The 15232-nt window shown below is 40.2% G+C and overlaps 1 protein-coding gene across 1 annotated transcript in view; it reads right to left on the reverse strand.

Annotated features, from left to right (window-relative positions):
• Positions 1-14941, reverse strand: part of SNRK (SNF related kinase) — a 39908-nt gene extending 24967 nt beyond the window's left edge. The window contains exons 1-3 of the mRNA XM_071429447.1: positions 14620-14941; positions 4214-4311; positions 2219-2912 (exon numbers count right to left, since the gene is read on the reverse strand). Of these exons, the coding sequence (XP_071285548.1) occupies positions 2219-2807 (589 nt within the window). The 5' untranslated portion in view covers positions 2808-2912; positions 4214-4311; positions 14620-14941. The remainder of the gene's footprint in view (positions 1-2218; positions 2913-4213; positions 4312-14619) is intronic.
• Between the last annotated feature and the right edge of the window lie 291 nt (positions 14942-15232).

The raw sequence follows: 15232 nt of genomic DNA on the forward strand, positions 1-15232 counted from the left end.
TTAATAGTAAATTTTGGTATTTTTACTCTGGTAACTGACAGTACTTCAGAGAGATTTCATAGTGCATTACAAAGTGATGAAAAATATGCCACTAAAATGTTAGGATACAAGCACTGCAATTGCTCAGCTGGGATAGAAGTTTGAAGTATCCAGTAGCTGAGACAGCATACTGGGGAATAAGTAGGCAAGAACTAACCATGGAGGTATATTTAAATATTCTCAGAAATAGAAAATAACTGGCATCCTTAGACACTAGTTAAAAGAATTTAATTTTTTCCTAATTTTTCTACTGTTCACATCAATCATATTAATGTGATATGCACCGTATTAACCAGATCTCCCCCTGTCTGAATCCATTCAAAAATTTTCTTTTAGCACTATTCAGAAGTTTACCTCCCTAATTGTTTACAAAGTCCTCTAACAAACATTATTACATTTATCATTAAGAGATCCAAAGCATGATTTGTTATCTATATAATTCAGTTTGGACCATCTGGTCATAATGCTCCTAATTCCCCTTCCCCCATGAATCTCCACACACCTCCTTTTTCCCAAGCATCTTCAACTGGGCATCAATATCAAAACCTAATTTTGTGCTCATCCTCCAAAATTTGACTGCTATTCCATTTTTCAAGAAATAATTCACATAAGGCATTGTACAGAATAATTAACAAATGCACTTTTCCATCTAGTTTTGAAGGCCACTGCTGTCAGTTACACTCATGCTTCAGGAAATTCTCAAAAGGAGATAAGAGAACACAGAAAAACTCAGGAGTTAGCTCTAGTTTGCCACTAATAAAACCAGAACCAACTCATCTGAATCATCTGACTCCAAACAGAAATCATTTTGTAAAGTATCACTGTACCATCAATTTGCAAACCCAGAAATAACGAAGATCCAAAATTCCTAATTATAGCACACTTGGGAAAGTACTTTCAAGTCTGGAAAACCCAGAGTACAAAACCTATTCAAAGACAGAAGCCACAAAGTGCTATTCAAATGTTTATGCAAAGAACCTAAATATTTTACCTAACAGTTAAAAATATTTATGTTTAAAAATAATGCAAGAATTGTAGTTCAACTGTGTGCCTGTCAGCACACAAAATTAGCTGATTGTTCACCTCAGGTAAATTAGCAAAAACCTGGACAACTCTGCCTTAATTTAAAACCATCACTACAGTCACTACTATAAAACACAACAAAAGACACACAGCCATGTACAGAGTCCTAATGGGTGCTATAACACCCATGAAAGTATCAGATACTGATAAAAACAAGAGGCATGTTAACTACCAAAGGCTATTCTTGAAGCACCATTTGCAATTATATGTGCCTACACCTGCTGGGGAAGTGAGCTGTACCTCAACTAACAGATTTAAGCAATCTCTATGACTACAGGACAATATTCAGTGACCCCATCAATGTTTACAGCTATTCTAAAAAGACTCTAAATTACTTCTACTACAATAAGCAGTAGATCTAAGAGAGACAGCAAGAGAATTACATGTAGCAGTCCACCCTGCACACTCCACTTTGCAGCTAGAAACGTGAAGACTCATTTACACATTACTATTTCTTTTACCTTTTACACAATCAGGAGCAACTGGGAACTCATCCACTACTTTTGTTTCTCAGACAATGAAAGGGCAGAGGTGGGATAGAGGGAGTTGAGGCTTTCTTTAACCTAACTGCCTGTCTCCTCCTCTGATAGCTGAGTTAGTACTTGGTACACATGGCTTCCCACCACCTTGCAGCAGAACATGTAAGCAGCCTGGGCTCACAATGCTATTCTTACATGGCTAAATTGAGCAAAGAAAGTCACTCGTGGCTGGGTGCAAGGGAGTGTGGGGTCTTGTTAAAAATAAATTCAAAACAGGCAACTTTTCAGAAAAGATGATGGGTTCTCTCTAACACAGTATTTACAAATATACTCATTGCATCCACATTATTATTAATTTTTTAAAAATAATTACAATCTATACAATTGCACCATTTCATACAAAAATAATTTTAAAGCATATTTGAGAATGTTTAAGTATCTCCTCTAAACAGAGCTGCTCCAACATGACCTCATCCACAGCTCATCGAGGTTATATTACTTCTTGCCAATTAGCTGCCTTCCATATTTGGCATTATCTTGAAACAGAACACAGAAGTACAAGATCATGGTATTTATGTTTATAGATTACTGGCTGAATTCAAAGCAGACATACATACCCACTGCTGGTGCATCATATTCATCCCCAAGTAAAATTTCAGGAGCAGAATAGGCAAGAGATCCACAGCTTGTGGTGAGCTTCTTTCCAGGCTGAAATTTGTTGCTGAAGCCAAAATCAGTCAATTTCACAAGTCCTTGTTTTTCAAAGAAAACCACATTCTCTGGTTTTAAGTCTCTGTGAACTACATGCAGTTTATGGCAGTAGGATATAGCATGAACTATTTGAGCAAAGTATTTTTTTGCCAGATCCTCATTGAGACCTTCCTCATGTTTCATGATGTAATCAAACATATCTCCACCATCCCCTAGCTCTAAGATGAGATAAAGCTTTGTCTGGGTGTCAATCACTTCGTACAGCCGCACAATGTTGGGATGCTGCACTAATTTCATGCACCTGACTTCCTGAAAGAGATGTCCAGTGGCAAGAGTGTCCAGTTTGGTCTTGTCAATGACTTTTACTGCTACTTTTTCACCTGTAAAGACATGCCGAGCAAGTTTGACCACAGCAAAATGGCCTCTGCCCAAAGTTTTATCCAAGTCATACAATCCTGCAATTTTTCCATCATATCCTCGTTTGAAGCCTGCCATTCTGTTTCAGACGATGAAATAATATTTAAGCTCTTTGGAAACGTGGTATTTTCATATAAGAGTATCTGATGCAAATAAATAGTCCATAATCACTGCCAAGCATACCTAAAAACAAAGAGAGAGGATTACATACTTGTATAAAAGTAAGGAAAAATTATTATCCTGTAATTACCCCAGGTTACATTAGCACATTACTACAATTATTTATGAAATAATCTTCAGAAATTTTTGCTAAGGATTTAGTAAGGCAGGCTGTGCTAACTTGCAGATTTCTGACATCACATTATCAGTATGCTTGAAGAAAGAGAGTTTTAACACTTCAATAATGAAAATTTATAACAAATTCAGTGGCCTTCATTGAGTCAGAAACCTTTCAAGCAGCACTTGAAATCGGTGTTATAAAGACTGTTAAAATTGGCAAAGCTGAAATCTGTAATTTTTCCAGATACACTATAAAACAGCTGGGCAGCACAGAATATCATCAAGATGAACATACTTAACACATCCCTTTTTTGGCACATCCCTTCATATTGCACATGAAACAGCTTTAATACAAAGTTCTGATGGCATGACTTGGGACTTTTACCTCCCCCTTTTTAACAACTTTCTGTTTAGTAAAGCTCAGAGTGACATACAATACTTAATTTTGTTACTCTAATTAGCTGAAGCATTATCAATCAATACTGTAATTACAGCAAGTGAACAAAGCTTTGAAGGCTGAAATGAAACATTTGGGTTGGATGCACTCAGTGGTAAATAAAATTTGTTGTTAAATATTTTGACTGAAGTTACACAAACTGGTGATAAGAAGTTTGGAGATAGGCTGCCTATGTTCATCAGGCCTAGGAATGAGTGAGGAGAAGGGGAAGAAGAGTTGCGTAGTGAATTCCTGCTTACCAGGTATTTGGCATTTAAGCAAACAAGACTCAACTTATAAAATATTAATATTCAAAACTGGTCTTATGTCCCACTGTCTTTTTTTGTTTTTCCACATACAAAACCTACCAGAATTTTTTCCTGTATTGTTAACTTAGATTGAGGTTTAAAAAAAACAACTGTAGCTATCAAAAAGCTAACCATTTCTCCAACTTTGAGTACAAAGCGGTTAGAAATATGAAAATTAGATGGCTCATTCCCAACTCTAAAATACAGAAAAAACAGCTCTTTAGAATATATTTTCAGTTTCAAAACTGAACTTCAAAAAGAAAAACTTTGAAAAGGAAGCTGGCAACCAAACAGCCCCTTACATTAGTTATTCTCAAGTTAAAATGTAAGCATTAGATTAAAAACACTCCCTGCTAAACAAGTTATTTCACAGACAGTGAAACTAATGAACCTGGTTTCATATGAATTCAATTACAAGGTTGGGGGTCCTCTGAGGATTCTGTGATGTTTAACAAGCTCACCTTACTGCTTCTCTCAGCTGAAGCCATGGTATAACCTCTTCGCTATCCAGCTGTCTGCTTCCACAAAACCCATAGAATTCAGTTTGAGACCTCCACGCCTGTAAAATTTGAATGAAATCAATTAACTTCCAAAACGTCATAACCTAGACAAGGAACAGGGTTAAGCATAACAAGCATTAATACAATAACAAACAATATAAACATTGAGGTTTGGGGTTTTGTGTTTCTTTAAAGATAGTCATCAAGCTTTAACAAACTTCACTGGGTTTTGTGTTGCTGTATGCACCCTTTTATTCTGCTACTAAGCACTATGCTTCACATGCTCTTTCAAAAACCACTCCACTAGAAGATGTTTGGCATATCTGCTTCCCAACACTTCACAAACTGCTCATCTTACAGAGCTTCCCCTACCATTCCCATGTAACAACATCCCGTCCTTATTCAAAAAAGCACAAAACTGAATTAAAGCAAGCTACATTAAACTAAATGCCCACTCTCCTACCTGGTAGAAACTATTGCAGAATGCATAGGGAACAACATAATACAATGGCAAATACAACAATAAACAATAAAACTCTCCTTATCTTTCAGAGACTCAAAAACTTCTTTACATCTGAGAGCAGTGGGTTTGTGTTTAATAGCACTTGACGGATTCTACCCCACCCTTCCCTGTGAAACTGGGCAGGTGCTTTATTAAAGCATGTGAATTTTTAGCATCAAGAACATACTGCAGCAGAGCTGAATAACTTAACTATGTGCTGTGAGAAGAACCACTTCCTCTTGTTTGTTTTTAATCTCTTGATAATTTGTGCATCTTCTCATTCACCATCTGTTCCAAAACAAGAACCATCATACTCCATTTACCTTGCCTCAAGCAACTCAGAATTAGTTTCCTCCCCTCCTAGCTTCAACTCAATTTTGTTCTAATCCTAGTCTATATATCCTTTTGCAGAGGTTATTCCACAGGCTTTAGCATTGCTCTCACCTATCTCTACTCATTTTCTGGTTTGTTCTATTCTACTTTCTTAGGCCATTTTGAGGGTTCTTTCACTACTACTGCACACTAACAATGCTTTCAAGCAATACTTTACTTCATAGTTGTGTAATGTTCCATCATACTGACCTAACCCCAAAATAAACACTAATGAAAAAACAGTCCATGTACATACATAAACCACCTAATCTTAGCCTGTATGAAGCAGAAGGGGATATATTAATCAGCTGTGCCCCATATGGTCATGCAGCTCCTGAGTCTCACTCCTAAAGAGATTGCCAGCATTTAAAAAAACCCAACAACAATAACAAAACCCCCCACACAAACATGCTTTATAGTACTGCTGTCTCCACAGCATCCTAATCTGACTCCTAACTGCTTCTAGATTAAAGAAATTAAAGGAAAACTGGAGCACACAAATTAAAGACAGCTTGTCTGAATTCAACTGCAACACTCAGCAGTAAGGAAAGATTTATGTTCATTACTTTGTTCACTTGGCACATTCTCAACCATAATTGTACAAGCTCAACAAGTGATTTAAAGTTAAATCACAGAATACACATAAAAATCAACCTGTCAACAAAATTCCAGCAAAACCCAGTTATGTTTAAGGAATGGAGAAACATATCAGAGAGTGATCAATAGGATAAGAGCTTACAGACACGGAAGATAAACTATGTTTACTAATGTTGCAGCCCCATTAGCTGTAACGAAATTAATGCAAATTCATTAACAGTTTAACCTAAAGTCTCCACAATAACAGACCAACTAACCCTTAACTCTGTGGGTTTAAAATAAATCTGCATAGATGAAGCTCCCACTGCTAAATACAGAGATCTCAGATGCAACACATGGTTGGAAAGTACAAAAGATTAGAATTGTTCAGTAGTAGGAAGTGGATGCAAAAATGTCATGGTGTATATAGATACAAGCCTTGGTTACAATTTAAATATGCTATCTAAAGGAGCACAGTTGCCATACCAATACACTTCAAAGCAGTTTCTTTTTCCCAGTTTCTCTTAAGACTAAGAAAGTAGAATTTTGACAGTACTTAAGGATCCACTATTTCAAGCTGGAGCCTCTTTGAGCCCCTTTGTTGTTGTCTCCTTAGTTACAACAGTAAAACTTCTGGGGCTGACTACAGATGAAACCACACAAGCCTCTAGTTTTGCCATGGCCCTCCAAAACAGGATTACTTTTAATGATAGATCATTTTGGTGATCCAGTTTACAATGTGATCTCTTGAACATTTTCCCAAGTGAGGAAACTACAGACTAAAGCAGACAACAAGCAAAATTTCCACCAGCCACATGTTAACAGCAAGCCAAATGACAGCCTTCAAAAAAGCATTTTAGAGACAGTTATATCACAGAAAATATTTACCTGTCTTTTCATTCACATTATGTTAAACCTCCGATAAGTTCATTTTTCAGCATTAGAGTTCAGTTTTTCTAGTTGGTGAGTTAACTAACCATTAGCAGCACTTAATCCATGTGGCTAATTATGGTTCTAAAAATGCATTTTTCCCTAATTATACCAGAACTCAGCTACACCCCCAATACTCATTTTATGCAATGTAGACATTTACCAGTAAATAAATTCAGAACAGATCCTTCTTTCCACAGAAGCTCATATACCTATCCCACAAAACACTGCACACAGCCCCTAATGGAGATCTGCAGGAACTGTTTTGTAACATCACATGCATCCTATTAAAAATCTTAGCAACAGCATTGTGATTCAACCATCTTTAAAAGATGGATGAAAAGATCTGTTTAGAAAAAGAAGCATGTTTTAGAGACACTAGTTTTTCTTTAAGCAATTCACCCTATTCAAAAAGTTTATTAGATTACACACTGCGTGTAAGACCAGCCTAGTTCATCTTACCCTAATGTGTGTATTAGCTTACTTTAGAAAATGAAGCTTCACGATCCCATTTAAACAAAATGTTGAAAAACTATCAATGCAAAGACTTCCCTGCATCATCAGTCCAACAGACATAAAAGCTGAAGTAATCTTCACTGGGACTTGTCTGTCCACAGACAGCTAACCATTCCTGTCTCCCTTCACAATAAATGGAGATTCAGTCAACACAGATAAGAGTCTGTGATAAAACAAATTGCACCCTAAAGCAGATAGCCTAAGAGATCAGATGAATCATTTTGTAAAAGCACATGCTTTCATTTTCTGTAACAGGAGTTTAGAATGAATAGTTCAGTGGATGCACACATTATACACATCCACCAGACAGATTAAAGTTTTACCCTGCTTCTCCTTTTGCTCTCTTATGTCTCAGATAAGTAACAGCATCTATACCAATTATTTATTTACTACATAATTGTATGTTGATGGTAAGACTTATGCTGATTGTGTTCCTAGAAACACTAAATACAAAATCTGACATACACAGAATATGGAGATTCAGAAGCATTTTTTTCACAAATTGTACAAATCATCGGAATCTGAGAGCAAACTGAAGAACATATTAACTCAGTAAAATAAACTGCAAATACAATTTTTTCCAATATTTCCTCCCAATTTTTACCTGCCATCCAATGTAAGGTATCTTTACAGGGTAATCTATGAGCCTTTAAAAACAGTCTGTCTTGTTGCTATATGACCCACTATTTGCACTGTTACACCTTCACTTATGTGTCAACCTGCTTTCCCCCAGAGGACTTTTTATCACCTTTCTTTTGGTATAAGGGAGCACCAATGCACAAAAGGCATTGCAAGAGTGACATGTGAAAAACACACACACTCAATGCATATCACATGGCCTGAAAACTTATCATTATGCAACTCCTCCAGCGGATTTCAAACTTCTTAAGCTCCTAGTACCCAGTATTTCTTGAATATTCAAGACTCAGTATGGGAGCCAGTATCCCAGGAAAGTGTATTCTCCTTCTGTTTGCATACAAGTGTCATGACCCAGCAAAGCCCTTCTTCCTCCACCTTCCTATGGCCTTCACAACTACCACTCAAATGTACCCAAAGAAACCATGGCAATCTACACTCGCCCTACAGCCAAACATTTTGTACATGCAGCATTTTTGGGGGGCAGAGGAAGACAATTCACAGAGGCAGCAGTGTTACAACTCAGCCGTTATACATGCAATGGCCTCTAAAGCTTTATTTTACACTTTATGTGACTGCACCACACCATACACACTTATCTTCCCTTTCACTGATGACAAACCCTATAAACTCTCCTGGTCCCAGTGAGTTCCATGATAAAACACTACAGGAGAGTTTTTTTCAAGGTGTAGATGCACTTCTTTCATTTTCCTGTTAGGCATCAGTGTCCATATCCAGCCCATACTGTGTTACTGAAATGTCAACATACATCAGGAAACCTCTCTACTATTCAGCACTGACTACCTCTAAAATGATGAAGATCATGATGAAGAGTTATCAAGCAATGCTGTGTTACAAACATAAAAAGAAGAATTAACCTGCAAAACTTAACTATACTCCCTAGTTTTAAACAGTCTGTAGAATTTTGCTCTGAAAAGATACAAGAGGTGCCAATTGCTGATGAAGTTTTGCCATTCTAAACATTTGGGAAATCTCTAATGAAATGTGTTTCATCATTTTAGAATGTATTGCAGGCACTGGAGCTACTCAGGTCTAGATTTAACTCTTCTTAGTATTGAAGTAAAAGCAAAATGCCAACAAGAATTCTTCAATTCTAAGGTCCATTATTCAGTAAACAGCCAGCAGCAGAAATATTTGGCAGGTCAATAAACTTGGTAAAACATTGCTCCTGGACCAACAAAATGTTGGAGGTAGGGAAGGGCAAATTATAGATTTGAGAAGAAAAAAGTTACTAACAGCATTTTGGAACAAAAAATAATGACAGCCTGAATGACCTGACTCCTAAGAGCAAGACACTTTGAGGTAGATCCAATGCATGAGAAAAAGAAAATGTAAAAGATACGATGCAGGATTCTGGATATCATCAATTAAAGAACACATTTATTTCTTAGATAAGGAATTCCCAAACTTTCAGATCTACAGATTGCTGTCTACCATCTCTCTTCTTGAGGACTAGTGCAGTAACATCAAGCACAGACATAACTCTTTCATACAGTTAAGCTGTGGTAAGTGATCTTCAGAACACTAGCAAAAAACAAACTAAAATTTGAGAACTGCGTGTAGAAACTCCACCTAAAAGTTGGTATCTGTGTGAGAACCACCCTCCATACAGACAACTTAGAGAAGCCACTGGATCTGAATTTGTCCTTCAAGGCCTCCCTTTAAAAGTCAAGAATGTCTATTTCCTTTTTCTTTCCAAGCAGGTGAATGAGAAAAAACAGAGGCTACACTGATGTACAGACTCCAAAGCAATAGTAAGACAGTAGCAGTAACAGCGAGATGATGATTTTACACTAGACCCAAAGTTATTAAGAGGACAGAGGCACTAGGACTGATGGAATTATGAGCCACTGACAAACCCATCAGTGGTAGTTACTGGCACTGGTTCCAATTGTGAAATATGTTAAAAGCTCAAAGTACTTTCACAACCTTGCTGATAATTCGCTGCAGTTCATAAGGTACTTTCCATTTCTAAGAGAAGGCATTACACAAGACAAATACAAGTTGCCCTATAGATTTAAGAACTCAGCAATAGCTTTACACCATTTGAAGTCCTCACACAAGCCACAGCTCCAAAAGCAATCTCATGTTGTATCTGTTTTCCTCTTATGCCTTCTCTCAAAGGCCAGCCTGAGGCCTTTCATTTTTAAAGAAAAAAAGCAAGAGAGACATTACCCTGTTTACATACCAGAGGCTTCAGCAATACAGCACTTAAGCTCTGAAGCTGCTCCTGAAGTATTACTGTATAGAAAAATACCAGATCTTCCTGAATAGCCACATCTCATAAATTATCTTCTGCACAGTAGTGTGTGATAACGTCTTTTAAAAGTACTTATTTCAAGTTTTGTGATATCTGCTAGTACTTTATTTCTGTATCTGTAAATCAGTTATAAAACTTTCTTCAGACCCTGTGATGTCATAACATATAGAAAAATTAATTTCAGCTGATAATCTCATGTTTTGCAGTTCCCACTAACAGAAAAAATTTTCATCAACTACAGAAAATTTGCATGGATATCTTAGTTACTGACATTTGTACATTTAAGCAATCCTGATCTGGTATTTCTGTCAACAATTGTATAAGCAACAGAGATAACTCATGGTAGTTGGACTCCCTAGCCCAAAATTATACTTTTCCAAGCTTGATAAACAGTATCCAAGTAGATTTTTGAAGATTTTTAATATTCTAAATCCCATCATATTTTCTTTTTTTTCTTCTTTTTTCTTCCCCCAAAATAGCTAGGAACATGAACTGATCAAGAAATATTTTGCATATCAGGTGATTCGTGATAGTATCACTATCTTTTAGACAGCACGCTAAATCTTTATATCTAAGAAACTTAGTGCAGAAACTTTGCAGAAAGCAGATAACTCAATTTCTCCACCAAACTAAACTCCTTTAGAGAAGCTGCTTCATCTACTCCATGTTCATGAACTCTCAGAATTGTTTCACCTTTTTCCAATGTCTATTTATTAACATTACCACATAATTTTGTCATGCCAGGCAGTGCAGCTAAGACCATTAAGAGGAGCTCTAAACATTCTGCCATTAATCAGTGAACACTTCAGCGTAGCATAACATTTCAATGTTAGCCCTGTTTTAACACCTACATCTTTGTTGTGTAAATTCAGAACCACAAACATGATTTTCTTCCCATATCAAGGGAGGTGAAAGCATCACACGCCATCTCAAACACAAGTGTTAAAATGCAAATATGTGTGCATACCCTTAGTACCTATTACAAACAATAATAATTGCTATTAAATTTCTTAATATCTTCAAGGTCAAATATCATATAGTTTTGTTTGAGTAGCAATAAATCTCATAACACAAAATTCAAGTACTGAATTGACTTAAGTTGCCACTATGAGACTGGTATTTTCCATCTAGGATACAAACTGCTTAAATCTTGATAAATATATTGACTCCAACCAACAGTATTCAGTTTCAATACCTTATTCTCATTTATAGCATCCCAAATTAGTCAGGAACAGCCAGACCTGAAATTTGCCACGCTTTAACATGAACTAAGATTATAATAAAGCCTAGGCCATCATTTCTCAAGTAAAGTCCAGTCAGTAACTAGACAGTAGTCAGTAACTCGTTTTTCTGCAACTTTCTGCTGCAGAAAAACCCACAATGATACATAAAGAAAGAAAAGAAAACAGGCTGTCAAATACAGTGTAACATTTGTGTCCCAGCACAGTTGTAGAAGATCACTGTAACAGAGGGATTCAGCTTTTCAGAAAGTGAACATGCACTGTTTTATACTTTGCAAGTATAATTATTTCTCATTAAGTTCTTAACATTGGTGACTCAATCAACTTATGTGTACTAGAACTCCGCCAGGGTGAGTTATCCTAGAGTTGTGAGGGAATATACGTTTTTTCCAAATCCTCTTAAGCTCTTACATAATACTGTTATGTGTATTAAAACAACAGGTACTTTACATTATTATAGCAGCTGTAGCATTTCAGTTAAGTGCTTGAAAATAACGTGACACAGAAGATGGGCAGAACCTCAGAGGCTACTAAAGTTAAGAGCTTATAGAATTTAATATTACTATATTCATCATAAACTGCAGCTCAGCTCTATATCCCTGATCTGAACCACGTTTCATTGGTAAGACACAATCATAAACATAATCAAGTAGGAATGGGCAGAAGTTCACCAATAAGTTTCACAGCTACAGCATTTCAGTGAAATTTTGAGAATCCAGAAAAGGAAATACATTATTTCACAAGAGACACATTGTGAGGAAAAAACGTAGCTGCACTAGGATACGGTGCCCTTGAAAGCAAGGCAGGCCAAGCAAGACAAAGGTGCTACTTTGGCATTACAGTTGCCAGTGGGATAAAAGGGACAATGATACACTGAAGGTGTAGACTGCAAAAGAATTATTCAAGTATGATTCAAAGGCAGTTAGAAGAGACCAGGCTGGTCAGAACAGTGCACAAGATGACTACTGCAAGTGGAAGAGTATCTGCTGTAGCATATTAGCATGCACACCCTTAACATGCTATTTCTTTAAAATAATCAGAAAGCAGACTATTTATTACAGTGCAACCACCCACACCACATGGCAGTATCAGTTCTCATAGCACAATGATTCAAGGAACAGCAGTAACCTGTAGGGTGTCCCGCACTCAAACTGTACTTTCTTGCTTCTCAGTTGGGTAAAATGACAACAAAAACCATAACACAGTAAGTACATTAAAGATGCAATTCTCCCTTTTCCCTGTTTTTCATGAAAGGCTCAAGCGTGGATCATAAAGATGCTCTTAAAAGAGCCAGATGAATGTGCTGTCTTAGATGCTACCTTGCCTACCAGGCAAAGCTCCAGCAGTCAGGTTAGCTTCCCTTTCCTATCACTTGAAAAAAACATGTCATCATTCTACCCCTTTTTTGGTCATTTAGGCTATTCAGGAAAATTAAGAGACAAGACTGGACTTTCTCCTCCTTAGTTTTTATTATTAAGTCCTCTAATCTGGATGTTGTATGCACTAGAAGTCAAAGGGGCAGACATTAGTCTAAGTAAACATTTTGACATGTTTCACAAGGTAAAATTTGATTGCACTGTTTGGCAATGATTGTTAGTTCTTATTTGTTTCAGATTCCTTTGAAGGATCAGCAATAGTACAAAAACACCCACGAGCCAATTTCCCACTTTCTGTGATATATCTGCCAAAAAAGTCCCAGAATTCCTTAACTCAGTTCCTAATGGTGCATGCCTTGAAAAAAATGCTTAACTGCAACACAATAAACATTTGCTAGTAAACACTTCTAGAGAGATTTCACTTCGCAGAGATTCGTTAAACTGGTCCTTCCCCAGAGCCTGAAGATCCAAATATATCCATAATAAACAACTCCAAAAAAGCAGCAGATATGACTAAGTAGCAACTGCACTACAGAGGGCAGGCGTAAGCATATTTGCATGCACTTCATTCAGCTAGATGCCTGAAAATCATACAATACGCTTCAGCTGCTCCAGGAACTGTAATACTGTAATGGTACCACCAAAGAAATGACTGCTTTGCCCTCATCTGCTCATAACAAGCTCTTGGAAGTGAGATGATCAATAAGAAACTATCTATGAATAAGCAGAAACCCAAAGCACGTATCCCACATAAAGGTTTCTCCTTCACAGGTATACTAGCATCTCCTACCAATAAAAATATCCAATCTGAAAATAGGTCACTTCTGTCACCAACCATCCTCTGGCCAATACAGGGGGTTTTGCCCTAGTGGATGATTTCCAACACTTTACTCAGTCTACTGAGTAAAACCCTACTAAAAAAAAAAAAAAACCAAAACAAAACAAATAAAACCAACCACATGTATCTGCCCTTCAACTATTACCACGACTGCACATCAACTATTTTTAAAACTCATCTAACTCATCTTCCACTAATTTAAGCACCTGGGTGCCAAAACTCACCTGACAATAAGCACAAAGACCCCTACGTAGGACCTTGCTAATTATTCTACCAATTGCTATACTAATCTCTAGGCAGCGAATTCAACGTAGTAAGTAAGTAAGTGTGCTGACAGCAGCACGGCACGTACTGACAAAGAACGAGGGATACTTCCAGCCTCTGTCAGGAGGGGCACGCTCCAGCCCTGGGCACAAGGAGACCGAGGCAAACCTGTTGGCTACGCACTGGATTCCGAGGGGCGAGATGCACCGTCATTCCCCTAAAACGCACCCGCGGCCGGACCCGAGGCTCTCGCCTCGCTTGTTTGTTTTATTTTCCCCTTCCCGGCAACAGAGCACACGCGGCGGAGCCGGCGCGGGCAGCAGCAGCAGCGGGGGAGTGGCGGAGGGACCGGTGTCACGGCGGTCACACGCGCGGGGCCGGGTGTCACCGCGGGCACACGGGGCCGTGCCGCACGGACACTCCGCCGCGCCGGGGGCACGGCAGGCTCCCGGCAGCCCGCCGTCCCTGCAGGAGCACCTGCATCCCGGGAGCCCGCTGTGCCCGCAGGAACAGCCGCGTCCGGGGAGCTGTCGTCCCCGCAGGAACACCCGCATTCCGAGACCCGCCGATCCCGCATGAACACCCGCATCCCGGGAGTGCGCCGTGCCCGCAGAAACAACCGCTTCACCCCTCCCTTCCGCGAGCCCTCCCCTCCAGCCCCGACACACCGACCTTCGGTGGCGGCCGGGAAACGTCCCCTCACCGCCTCCTCCTCCTCCTCCTGGGCCGAGGCCGCCATTGGGCTCGGCCGGCTCCGGGAGGGGGAGGAAGGAACCCACCACACCCCACCGGCCCAGCCCGAGCCGAACGCGGCCCAACCCCGCCGGCAACTTACTGCCCGCAGCGGCGGCAGCGTCTCCTCGGGGCGCCGCGCCCCGCGCCGCCCCCTGCATGGGCAGCGCCCGCTGCGACTGCCCTCGGGAGCGGCGGCGGGGACGGGGAGCTCCGCGGGGAGGGAAGGAGGGACAGAGGAGGAGATGGAGAGGGTCCAAGAGCCCAGCGGAGAAGGTCGGCGGGGCTGCGGCGGGTGGCGCCCCTCGCCCGCGCTGCGCTCGGACGGGACCCGGCGCTGCAGCCGCTCCCGCTGCGCCTCCGAGCCGCGACTGACAACAACGGCCGCGGCTCGCGCGGGGCCGCGAGGGGCGGGGCGGGGCCAACGCTCGCCCGCGCGCAGCCGCGCCTGCGCCGCGCGGCGGGAGGGGACGGGAGGGGAGGCCGCGCGCCCAGCGCAGCCGCGGCGGGGGCCAATGACGGCGGCGGGGGCCGGGCAGCGGGTGGGGGGTCTGAGGGGAGCGGGACCGCCCGGTTCGGTCCGTCCTGGGTTTCAAGGAGGTCCTGAGCAATTCCCCTTAGACATGGGAAAAAGAGTGGAGGGCGAAGCGCTGAAGGTCGGAGGTAGAGGGTGAAGAAGCCCTCTCGTCCGCCACCTGCGTGGCGGCGAGTTGACG

The sequence above is a fragment of the Agelaius tricolor genome, unplaced genomic scaffold (genome assembly GCF_023055355.1).
Source record: "Agelaius tricolor isolate 1412-34295 unplaced genomic scaffold, bAgeTri1.0.p SCAF_6, whole genome shotgun sequence".
NCBI lineage: Eukaryota > Metazoa > Chordata > Aves > Passeriformes > Icteridae > Agelaius > Agelaius tricolor.